Raw genomic sequence first — 13,475 nt, forward strand, 5'->3', positions numbered from 1 at the left:
ACGGAGCCACAACGATCTGCCAAGATAACCATGGATGTGTTGCACTGTTGAAGAACCCCGTCTGCCATTCAAGCCAAGTACATCGATAACAAGTTTCACTTCTTATGTGAAAAGGTAGAACGCAATATAATCGAGTTAAAGTTTAACCCACGGAAGACATGGTGGCTGATGGACTGACGAAAGCGATTGCAAAGGACAAGCACAGCAAGTTTGGGGTGAGTCTCAAGATGCACCTTTAAGCAAACACCAAGCGCAAACATTAAACGAGAGTGTGAAGATGATGATGCAACTCTATAACTACATATGTAGAAAACATGTAGGAAATGATAGGCTTTGTTTGCATTTGATTTAGTGTTTGTACCAATTTGTACGCAGATCTAGAGCAAAAGTGCGAGGAATTTCTAATCACATTGTAGCTCAGTTGAAAGTCGGTTATATATTATCGTCCACATAACCTTTACCTACTCAGCCCTTGACTGAGATATTCTACGACTCATCCTATTTAATCTGATTTTTCTTTCAGTTACAATGTCTGATTTTTATTCTAGCCCTAGCGCTTGATCGAGAGGTCACGGGTTCAAACAGCGTCAATGTCAGACATTTTAAGCCTAAATGGAACTGATGTTTGGGGTTCATTAGCGCTATTCTGCCTGATAGTGCATCCGCCATTTTTGTTGCTGTGACACACAACAGAAAGAAAGTAACGTGGTCACAAATTAAATGTCAATAGGAACGAATGGCCAGCAACGTTTCAAAGGAATGAATGGACGTGAGATCAGTTTGCTCACTAATAACATACTCAATCAATATACTCATTTTTGTTTTACGGTCTCGACCACAAGTAACTACTCTACAAGTATAGACCTCCATTAAATTTTACTTGAGCTGACATCTAATTGTAATTGAAGGCCAACAGACATCTAGTTATTGTTAAAGGTCCGAAATCGTCCAGGTTTTTAATATTTAATCGTATTGATTATCTTCAAATCAAGGCAATGGAACCTATCGAAAATAATTTAATGTCTTAAATTCGACGAACTCAACAAAACAAATGTTATTTTTCTTTAATGATTTGTGATAATTAAATTGTCTTATAAACAATTCTTAGATGTACATGTTATATAATAACATGTACGTGTATTTCTTCTAATTTCTTCTATGCATTCTATTGATACTAATGTCTTTTACCTACATTGCTATACTACAGTTGCCTTGTGAGAATGTTAAGCTTTACCAAGCAACTTGACGTGTGGATTTATCAAAAGAGATTGCTCTTGTTCTAAAGGATAGTCAACTAGAAGTGTGGATTTATCAAAAGAGATTGCTCTTGATTTAAAAAAAGGACACATCCGTGAAAAGAAAAAACGCAAATATATAATCTTCCCTGACACCTAAGTACTTTGAACATGTAAAGTCGATTAAATTGCGAGCTCTCCAATGTCAGTCTTTCCATCAGCCTCTTCACCTTCTTCGTCATCTAAATCAATCTCTTCTTCATTTGCCACTTCCACAACCTGCTTCTGACGTACATTCCGCTCCATTTGATTTTCAATAGTCTGTCCCTTCCTCTTTTCTGTGGTATCTTGTTCATCAGCGGGAGCTGCATCAAGTTGAGCTTCTAAAGCAGCCATGGCATCACCAGCAACTGCTCGTGTCGATGCTGGCACCGAAGCGGCAACCATTCCAGCAATCTTTGACGAATCGTCATGTTGAGGAGCGAATTCCGAAGTGACGTAATTCACCTGAGAGTACTGAGCCACTACAGAGCGCTTAATACGTAACATTTCAAGAAACGTGTGCTCAGAGCCATGCGAGACTTCAAATTCATGCCACAACTTCCAGAACGTCTTCTCGTGATGACGTGGATCGCAGAATTGAGACGCGTGAGAGTAAATCGCTCGTGCTCGATCAAATTCGCCAAGTTTAGTCTCCAATTGGGCAAATTTTAGACTCAAAGGGGACACGTACTTGTCGGGTAGTTTACCAATACCTTTCTCGTATACATCCCGAACTCTTGCAACACCAAAGAATTTTTGAGCCTTTTTGACAAACTTGTTGTAAATTGAAAGCTTTTCGTTGTCAGGAACAGCGTCGGATGCACGTTCGTATATCGTCATGACATTACGCAACATGCCGTGCTGTTCTTCAAAATCGGCATACATTTCATAGTACAAATGTACAGACTTGTCTGGGGCAGCACAAATAGCTTGTTCAAACAGATCGCGGGTGCGTTCGACCTTTGAACCAGCATATCTCTTTACAAACTGTGTCAAATACGTCTGCCACAAATCACCTGCATGTGGAAATTTAGGAAAGAGCGCCAAGCCGCGTTCGAAAGTACGAAATGATTCTTCAAAATATTTGTTCTCCTCTAGATAGGCAGCAAAGTGAAGCACCATCTGTGGCGTAATGATTTTATGCTCAAAAATTTCATTGTAAGCACCACGGGTTGATTCAAGATCACCAAGACTTTCCTCGAGATCCAGACGTAAAGTCCACAATTTTACGCTTAAATGCACGTTATCCTTGGCCGTAAATGTTTGCTGCTTTCGAAGACGCAGCGTACGTGAAGGTGGCGTCGTACAAGCCTTGCGCACAATCGCAAGTGCTTGATCAAAGTTTTCGCGCCCCACTTCCAGCTCGGCCCACTCACAGTACACTGACGCAAGCTCTTGAAACGTACGATATTTAATATCGATAGCCTTCTTGAAAATTGCCCGTGCATTGTCTAAATCCCCGTGGCTATCGTAAAACTTGGCAAATTGAATCCATAAAGTAGGCAACCGTCCACCAGACTTGACGGAATCTACCGTTTTAACAGCTTCAGCATACGTTCGTATGACTTTGCCTGGGTCGGCTTTGACCAGCTCGACGCGCTTTTCCCACTCGCGCACATTGTGTGGATTCTGTCGCAACAGGACAGAGTTTAATAGCAGCGGCCGTCGTTCGGCCATATTTTCATACACTTTTAGCAACCGATCGACTTGAGCTTGGTGGTCCATTTCATCGTCTTCATCCTCTTGGTCGTCTTCATGCGGTCCAGCTGCCAATTCCATCTCTGCTGTTAGCATGGCTTCAATAAATTTGACATAGGCGTCAAAAATCATACTGAAATCGCGTACAGTCAGCACAGTACGAATGCCCTCTTCGTACACATCACGTGCGGATTCAAACGAGCCAAGGCGCACAAAGTACGTTGCTAACGAGCACCAAAGTTGACCGACTTCATCACTAAACTGAGTCATGCCACTTCGAAGAATCGCTTCGACATCAAGCGACTGAGCTACACGCGTCGGATGCTGCGAGACCATATCGCAGAGCTGCATCCACATACTATGGAGTGTGCGGTCGATGCTCAAGGTGTTCTCCTGTACTGCCTCAATGAGCTGTACCAGTTGCAAGCTCGCCTCGCCGTATTGCTCGACTGAGACTAAATAATCGACAAATTCTCCTCGCTTGGACGGTTCAAGCATGAGATATCGCTTATACACCCGCACGGCCGTACGAGACACGCCAATCTGCTTTATAAAGGCCAGATACGGCGTCCAGATGCGATGGTGTTGGGTAATTGGCAGCGCTCGAAGCGCTCTATCAAAGACATGGCGGCGCCCTGTAACTAGCCGCATTTCATTCAAGACATGAAGATAATTTAGCCACAGTTTCGGCATCGTGGAAAGCTGGGTGAGCGCACGATCATAAAGCGCCACGAGGTGGCCGAAGCTTGGCGCATCCACGCGCTGTCCTCGCACTTGTTTATCGTAGAATTCGTCCAAATAGAGCTTCCAGAGCTTATAGCTACGTGGAAGAAATTGCAACGCACGCTCGTAGATACTACATCTGGCGGTGAGAGGGGCATCAGCCAACGCGCGAAGGAATGCAGTCCACGTTTGGATGGCAAATGGCTGGCGCGCGGTCGCTTCTTCGTATTCGAAGATCGCACTATCGGTCTATGAAGAGCATAGAAACGATTAGTGTGTATGGAACCAGGAAGAAAGACTACGAAGTCTTGCCATGGTCATCTCGGAGGCACTCGGAGGCTGCAGCATTGCCATCATTTTGTACGTTCAGTCAAACCTTTGGGTTTACTTACCTTTTAAGATGCATTCTGCTGGAGAGGTTTTTCGTATTGCTAATCTTAATATTTCCTCGACATTAAAAGTAATAACTTACCTGTTAAATTTGTCTTATCAAGATTATTTTTCGCTTAGCCAATTACATGCAAATGGAGTTCACCACATTGCAAATTGGAAATGGCCATCCACAACCGTAATGATTTGAAAAACAGTTCATTCTTAAAATTTCGATCTCGCCACCGGTGCTACGGAGCTACCTCGCTCCTAAGTCAGAGGTAGACTTAACTCAAAGAGTCACTTTGTTCAATAGGACTAATAAGTCTAACGACTAATGTAACGGCTCTAATTGGGTGGGTATGTGTTGTAGACGCATGCCCCGAATCGTTAATGACGAATTCGACCATCGATAAAAGCTCGGTCCAATATGGATACGATTGGACGCAACCTTGACGTATCTCTTCGAGGACGCGATTAACGCGTTCCGTCTGACCATCTGTCTCTGGATGATCAGTAGTTGACATAGTCAGCGGTGTTCCGAGAGATCGGAACACGGGATAAAACTTCGCCGTGAATTGTAGATCTCTATCCGAGACCAGTTCACGGGGTAAACCGTTGAGTTTGAATATCATGTCGTTAAAGACGCGGGCACAGCCCGGAGCCGTGATTGACTCTGGTACCGCAGCAAGATATACCATCTTGCTGAATCTGTCTACAAAATTAATTTTGCGATCGTCTTCGGGAAATCCGAAGACGAAGTCCATAGATACGGACTGCCAACATTCTGCCAGAAGTAGTAGAGGTAGGAGATGTGCATGGGATGAAGGACTAGGCTTCACCCGTTGACAACCTCGCAAGCACGAATGTACTTGCGCACGAACTGATACTGGCGGGGCCAGTAAAAGTCGCGACTTACTGTGAGATAAGTCTTCTCACGTCCACGAAGCCCACACGTTGGTGCATCGTGACACTCATACATGAAACGCAAGCGCAACTCATTTTGAGTTGCGACGACGACACGTGGAGTGTCGCCGGCAACGCTGTGTAATACAATAAGCCGTTGCGTGTTGTGTATCTCATCGGATAACAATCGATATACAGCCGGTAGATCATTAAAATATTTATTGGATGATTTCATCAGATGATCCATTAAACGCAGAAGGTCATTATCTTCTGCGTTGGCTTTCTTTATGTCATCAAACAAGGTTGCCGACGGAATACTCGAAATGAGTGTTGCAACAGTGGAATGCGCAGCCGGCTCGAAATCGGGTCGGCGTGATAACGCATCAGCAACGACATTAAGTCGTCCTGGTTTATATTCCACGGAGATATTATACTCCGCGAAAAAGGATAGCCACCTCGCCATTCTTTGCGAGAGGTGTGGGCTATTTACGGCCGTGCGTAATGACACATGGTCCGTATATACGATGAACGGTCTATCTCCGAGGAGAAAGACCCTAAACTTAGCCAGTGCATAATTCATTGCAAGTAGTTCCTTGTCATGCACTAAGTAATTGCGTTCACTGGTTGCACTGACGCGATTGGCAATAGACGACGCGCTCCGCGCCGTCTGTATCGTATTGCATTAACGCACAGCCGATTGTGAAATCGCTGGCGTCACAGACCCCATGGAATGGTCTGCAATCGCCATGAAGGCGATTGCATCAAGCTTTGCTTGATACCTTTAAAGGAACGCTGACAATCAGCGTTCCATAGCCATTTCTCGTCTTTTTAAAGAGACGAGAGAGATGAACTGTCATCTCTGCATAATTGCGAGGGTACTTGTGGAAGTACGCCGCTAAACCAAGGAACTTTCTATGTCCCTTGACATCGACTGGAACTGGCCAGTCGGTAATTACCTTGATATTTTTTGAATCAGGGCGCTCGCCGTGTGTACCGACGACGCACCCAAGAAGTGGTATTTTGCTTGCAGCGACTATACACTTCTTGAGATTTTGCGTACAACTTATATTCTCGCATAATTGTAAGAACCTGACGAACGTGAGTTTTATGAACTCCCACGTCCGTCTTACCGTCCATGGCCCGGCTATGGACGAACACATCGTAAAAATAGCTTTATGCGAATTCTTGCACCGGTCTCAACAGATTCGTTACGCATCTGTTGAGTTTTTTTGCAGGGCGTTACTAAGCCCCTGTGGTATCACTACCATTCTCAGAGCATCCCACAGGGAGTGCTCACTGCTGTGTACGGGATGTCCTGTTCACGCATAAGGAGTTGATATAACCCATCCATTAGATCCATAGACGAAAGGATCGTGCTCTTAGACATACCATCTATGATTACATCTTATCTAGGTATTGGCGTTTGAGCCAGTACCGTTGCAGCATTCAGTTTCTTGAACGCGTGCACTATCCGCCACCCTCCTCTGGCTTTTTGCACACAGAAGGTCGGAGAGCTATGTGGGGAGGCTGACTCTCTTACATGGACCGCTTTTAATCTATCGGTAAAGAATTTATCGATCGCAAGTACTTGTTCACGAGGCAGTGGCCACTGCTTCATGACACAGTACTTCAAGCCCGGTTTGAGCTCGATCCTTGTCGAGTGCCTTTATCCTTAGGCAACTCGCATGGAACTGCTTGAGGGAATACATCCCTGTATTCAATTGAATCCTTGTATAAAGAATTTGTCTTAAGTGACCCTTAGGATTAAGAAGTATAACTTTCAATCCGAGTCTTCACATCGCGAACACTTTCGCCCATCGATGAGCTGCTAAAAACTCGTTCGTTTTCTGCAATTATTGCCGCTGACCGAATATCGGCAACGTATTCGTCCTTTGTGACGAGTACGTAGATCTGCCTGATACTGGATTCGTCAAGTTGGCAGATGCGATAAGTGCTTGTCACATTGTCGACGAGCAAATGCAAGTCGCATTGCTCAATCAAATTTGGCAGGCTGTGGCAAAAATTGGGCGCTAGACCTTATGTTGCGCGACCCATATGTCATTGGGTTGCTAGGGGCTTTTAAAACTCGGCTAAAAAAACAGACCTCTAATTTTCCTAGGGCTGAGTTCAGAGCTCGATCGGAGCTTCTGAAACTCAAGCATGACAGCGTGATGTTCGCGCTTATGCCCAGCACGCATTAAATGTGTGGAGTGGATCAGCGATCATTAACGATCCTTCGAATCGATTCTCTTCTTAAGTTCCAAAATTCCGAGACGTGGTGTGTCACAATTAACCGTCCGCATAGAAGTGTGCATCATTACATTGACTTGGTTACTGGAATCAGATATTTTACTGGCGTTCACCAAACGAGCAGTGTGACGTCATTGATGAATTCTTCTGTGTTAAGCACGAGGCTGGAATGATTCGACACCAACATGTTATGTCATAAACAAAACGGTAAATGCTTTGTACATGCTTACAGTAAGCTTAATGATGCTACTATACCGGCACAGACACCAATTCCTAGAATGGCTGCTTCTCCTAAAGTTTTGGTGAGGGAACGGTTCGCTTCACTTAGTCAATTATTACTATCAGCTGCTCATGCAAGCTACTGACATCCGCTTACAGCGGTAAGCAGCCTTAGTGGGATGCTGTAGGATTGGCTAGTTACGCTTTAGGGCTTTTTAATGCTATTTTGAACATCTAGTGACACAATTATTGCGTCATCATCTAGAAGATTCACATACTTATTTGCTGTTTAATTCATAGCTAGACGGAAAAGTGGCGGTCTGATGTGGAAACCCATTCTGCGAAGTGTGTAAGTGCCTTCGAACAAATAAGCTGTATGACAACGTATCTAAATACGTCTTCAATGCAAAAGATTTTTTCTTCTTAGGGTTAGTCTTTGGAAAAGCAGGCCTGGGAGCAGAACCTGCTACAATTAAATCCGTTGTTAATTGGCCGGTTCCTAAGAACCAAAAGACCTGAGTGAGTAGCAGAGTTTAGCCAACTATATGCACAAATGTAGCAAAAAATTACGCGGATATGGCTCGGCCATTATCAAATCTACGTTAAGAAATCAAAATGATGCTGGAATAGCACATAGAATGACGTTTTGAATACAGTAAGGGATAGCCTCGCCCATGCCCCGATTTTGGCTCTGCCAATCCTGATCGGTCTTTCAAGCTTGTCTGTGACGACACTGAGCATACTTCGTGGCGAGAAGATGCTTACTATGAAGTATGTTCTTGTCAAATTCAGGGTACATCTGCAAGTCTCTTAGCTTTTTGTAGTCTATTCAGATCATGAGCCTTTAGGTTCTGCGACTAAGTCGCCTCATCTCTCGCAGAGAATGGCTCGATTGATTTTCATTTGCTGAATAAAACTTTTTAGGTGAAAAAAAAAGCCTGAAAAAAAATGCTTTGGTTGATGCATTATCATGCAGGCGAGATTAGGATCTGGCTCATTTCACACGTGTAACGTCACCACTCCATTACTTGATTCAATTGGCACATGCCAATGATGAACAGTGTGTGGCTTTGCTACAAGCTATCGGAAGCAATGAGTATAACATTTGGACGGTAAATGTCGAGATGACTACGTGCGGGGTTGCATCGATACTCAATCGAAAATGGCCTTTTTGTGCTATTGCACCGCCAACGCTTTGACGGAAGCACCTATGCGTTGTTGAATTTTAAGATAAGGATGTACCAATGTTCTGGGAACGGATTTTGGAGTCCGGCAGGATTCGTATTTACGCGAAAGCGTGTTGGGTGGGGACTCCTTATTTTTGCTTAGGTACGGAGTACGTCTATCAAAGTCCTAATACTTTCCGTCTTTAAAAGGTAGCGAGGAATCGAAGATCCACGTTTAGTTGTCATACGAAAAAATATATGCCAAAACAACCGTGGATTTAGCTGTTGAGTATCAAACCTCTAAGAAGAAATGCAGAACTCGATTTCAACCGTCTGATGGGGGTTATAAGGTACACGTTATCACACCCATTAGACTGTGGGTTGCTAAACCGTAAGGACGCCACAATTTACACTATGCGTAAGATACCCTTTTCTTCATTAATTTAGGTATTTTCGTTAAATTTCTTTTATTAATAGATAGTTTACGTGGCAGCCGCCAGGTAAAATAAAGTGGTGCTAAGGCGAATCGACAACTCGTCGACAGCTCGAATAATATACTTGATTGCATATAAAATCGATCGCGAGAATTTGCAGTGCCTTTCTTTACTATTCTAGTATCTTGCCCGAGTGCTGTAAGGAGGTGGACTTAAGATCCGCTAGAAATTAACTATCTGCGTATGTTCAAACCACAGAATCTGTTTTTAGATATGTTGGCAGAATTATACAATTCAGAAACATAAACTAAGCTTGGTTCCCTTGCGATTTCATTAGTAAGAGTACAAAACCTTCCAAAGGTACATACTCATGGGCCTTAGTACCACTTGAATCTACGAACCATTGAGTTCGTAAAACATAACTCTTTAAGCTCTACGAGCTTGTGAAACTCTTCGATCTGTTGCCTTTATTAATTCTGTAGATGTACAAGTCTTCCTCTTACTTAAAGAGTGAGGTAATTAAGCTTTTTTTAACATACTATCTGCAAGGTTTAATATTTCATTATTGAATTTTGTTCCACTGATTTTTCCATAATCTGTACAATATAAGATATCATTGAAAGTGACCACCGATCCGCTCTTCAATCAATAAGTATCCATATTTGAATTAAGTAAGAATCTAGGTGATATAGGTGCAACTAGCAAGCTTTTTTTATAGTGCGAACGGTAAAGCTGTCTAAGTCTTTCAACAAAAATCCGGCATAAATTAGTTAAAGGTGCCTTGTGTACGGAATAGTTTAGTAAAAGATAGTGCAGAGGTCTGTTCAAATGCTGTCTAAAATGAAAAGAAGGAGTGACGCGAACCAGATATGCCATGAAAGGATGGTGAAATGCATTTGAAAAGAATGCAGACCGATGATTCTGGAGCCGGGTGATTTGAAAACATACTTGAAACTTGAAAGTAAAATGATGCAAGAAGTCAATTGCTGACAATAAGATGTCAAACCGAGCGTTATAGCGCTTACCGCAGTATGTCAACTGTTCAGAGCGATAAATTCTATCCATTAATAGACAAAGAATCGACTTAAAAAGTCTGAGACATGTAACTTTCCCGGTGGTGCCACTTAAAACAATTCCAAAGATAAATGAAGTAAGTACGCGTGTAATGGAACACACATCAATTGGAGAACCGTTGTTGTGGTACATTAACTTTATGTGTAAAATACCCTTTTATCTTATTCTGAAATAGTAACTTACTTGAATTCCATTTATTATGGGTAACAAATGTGGTCGCCGCCAGATATAAATTTGGCGGCCGGAATCAATTTTTAATTAACTAGGATAATATTTAGATTTAAATGCTGACATAAAGTACAGTTCTTCTTTTGATCTTAAAGGGTTTAGTGCCTTCCTAAAGCTTGCGCATTGATCTGTAGGAGATAGAAGCCTTTGGGCACTAGTTGCCACTTGGTTCTACGAACTCCTATATCCCTTGAACTAGAATTATATTAAGCTTACACGCTTGTAAGATTCCCTGAGTTGTTAAACCTACTAATTCTATAAAATTGAGAGACTTTCTGAGTCTAAAGTCTTCCTTTGACTTTAGGAGCGAGGTAGCTCCGCTACACCTGGTAGTACTCTTAGTCAATCTACGCCTGAGTCTTTGTAAGACAACCTTCACTGTAATGGAAGAGTTTCCAGAGCTTTCAAAGGCGCAACGCGCATCTCATGACAAGCTCAAAAATGCATTAGGGCTTAAACATGTAGAGTTCATTATATCCGAGGAAAAAGAGGTCCTGCATACAAGTCTTGAAGCCTTCATGCGATATAAATCCTCCCTGGTAGGCCAGATACATCTCTGTGCCTGATTCTGAGCCGATTGCTCGCCCTCTAGTCGTCAATGCAAAGACATTTAAGGGGCAAGAGGGAGAAAATCTCCTTTCTTGGATTAAGCAGATGGATATGTTCATTGCCTCCGCCTTGATCTTAAAATAACGACAAAAGGTGTTATGGCCATTAACAAACTCGGTGGTAGAGCCATTGAGTGGGCATTATTGTGCACCACGTCCATAAACGACGCTTTTCCCTCATGTGATTCGCTGAAACAGCAAACGACCAGCATGTTTGCACCGCCTGATCAGGCTTATCGCTAACAAGCACGGCTCCTAGTGACTCAAAAGGGTAAACGAACTCTAGAGGACTTTGTCGAGGAGTTAAGGACCTCATTGCATCTATGCATCAAGACCCGGTGCGAAACAATTGTCGTATCAGTTTTTATGTGGGGTCTTAATGAGGTCGTTGCCCGGACGGGATTATTCCGGTCTCATCCTGCTACTTTCGAAGAGGCAGTTGCCATAGCGCTACGCGATGAGTTCGATTTTAAGTCGGCTTGTGTCAGCACGCCTGTTTACCGATCAAGCTTCGAGCACATGTGTACCGTCTAATAGAACAGAACCCATGAATATATGCCTCGTCGAGGAAGAAGAAGAGGCTTTTCAAGCTGTGGAACATAATAAGAAAATCCGTAGATGTTATATGTGCGGAAGCACGAAACGTTTTCGTCCGGCCTACCCCTACGAAACACGTGTATATCTCGAAAGAGCACCGATTCCGACCTATACCAGAAATTTGATACGAGGCACGAAAACGTCGATACCAAGTAGGTGCGGGGCGCCCTACTGTGGAAGACCTAGGCTCTGTTGAGCCTGTAGGAGATGATTGTAAACAGGACATAGCCGCAATTAGCTCGGTGCGTAATGGCACGGGGCGTGAGTACAAGCCGAGCTTGTTATTTCATCTAGCGACTGTGAAGGGCTTTGATAAGCCATTGTCAATTTTAATTGACTCAGGGGCGTCTTGCAATTATGCTTGATCAACAATACATTGAGGCCCTTAAAGCGCATGAATCTGATACAATCACTGTTAGCTTAGCAAATGGGACTCGTGCACTGTTCCTCCAGTTCCTTTAAGCTTAGGCAAAAGGTTCTGGACTTTGACATTATGAAATGCTGTCTCGTTCTTGATTTGGATTCGATATATAATCTCATCTTTGGTATGACCTGGCTTGGACGCCATGAGTTATGAATCTATTGGAGGTCTAAGACCTTAGGCACCACGCGTAATGTTGTTAGCAAAGCTTTAAAGAGTTATAAACCCACCTTTGCTAGGCAACAAAAGCGCTATTGGCGCGGATAACTTACTGAGTCTGTCAGTGCTTTAGATTTGAGAATGTCTGAGATAATTAACTCCAATGTTGTAAACATTAATTCTGAGCTCGACTCAGAAAAAGGGGGTGGAACGGCACGTACTCTGTCGAGTGACACTCGTTGTAATAACGATTCACTGAATGCTGAAAGCATTGTTGGCCTAAGGCCGAATCATCAAGGGTGCAATATCCCTATAATACGTGGAGTACACGAATAAGTCCACCAAGTGTGGTCGGCCGAGGTGGCACCATGCTGAGTGTCAATAGTGACACTATTCGCGGTTCGCCAGGACCTCAAGGGTGCAATACTCCTGAGATACGTGAAGTGGCACGTCTACGTCCAGCGAGTGTGGTAGGCCGAGGTACCACCATACTGAGTGTCATTAGTGACACTTTTGGCAGTTCGCCGGAGCATTTCGGGTCAAACCCTTTCATTGCACGTGAAGTAACACGTAAACGTTCGCTGGACAAGGAAATTGAGTCATCTAACGCCTTGTCGGATGTCGACTAAGACACCATGTCTGGTACTGAGCCATTACAAGCTGGAAAATTTGGGGACGTGATTGTCCCGGCCTCTGAGAGGCGTCTTGTCTCTACGCCAGGAAGTCTTCTCTTTTATAACACTTGCTTTATAGAGGGTTAAAGTAAGCTGTATTTAATATGGTTAAGTTCTTCTTGTCTATCACTCAATACAAACTTTATTATAATCTAATACAAACATGTAATTAAATCTTATCAGTATTTCTCTTTACGCGCGTCCAGCGCTAACTGGACCGCAGAGCAAGTAGATATAAAGGTCTATATCTACCAATGGATAAGCTTTTAGAATATTACCATGTAACGTAATATTCTCCAAATATTATCTACCGTTTAGATAATATTTTAACTAACAGCCTTAAGTGTTAATTTCATGTTACATCCCCCCTCCCTTTAACGACAATCAATCTGACTGTCATTGGGTAGAGTGGTCACTATATGACCACTTTATTAAAAAAGATTTTTATTGGTCAAAACCATCATTTTTATTTGATCGCATGGTTAACAAGTCCATGCGGTATGCGAATAGTGCGGCGCCTTCGGCTGCGGTTCATGCAGCCGCGGGCGACGCATTATTGTCCCTTGCGGAAGCGTTCCGTCTGCCGTAGTATCATCTCCTCCCGCAACACTAGATGTTGCGGATGCACGTTGTAATTCGCCACGTGATTACAACCCCTCTTTGGGGGTCGAC

At 43.3% G+C, this 13,475-nt stretch overlaps 1 protein-coding gene across 1 annotated transcript; it reads right to left on the reverse strand.

The window, feature by feature from the left end:
* Positions 1–1,418: 1,418 nt before the first annotated feature.
* On the reverse strand, positions 1,419–4,104 carry CCR75_005689 (uncharacterized protein; the record flags this gene model as incomplete). The annotated part of the gene is made up of 2 exons (XM_067963765.1): positions 1,419–3,939; positions 4,091–4,104. 2 exons carry the CDS (start codon positions 4,102–4,104, stop codon positions 1,419–1,421), a joined length of 2,535 nt encoding a protein of 844 aa, XP_067815426.1.
* Positions 4,105–13,475: the final 9,371 nt, after the last annotated feature.

The sequence above is a fragment of the Bremia lactucae genome, linkage group LG1 (assembly GCF_004359215.1).
Source record: "Bremia lactucae strain SF5 linkage group LG1, whole genome shotgun sequence".
In the NCBI taxonomy this organism is placed as follows: Eukaryota; Oomycota; class Peronosporomycetes; order Peronosporales; family Peronosporaceae; genus Bremia; species Bremia lactucae.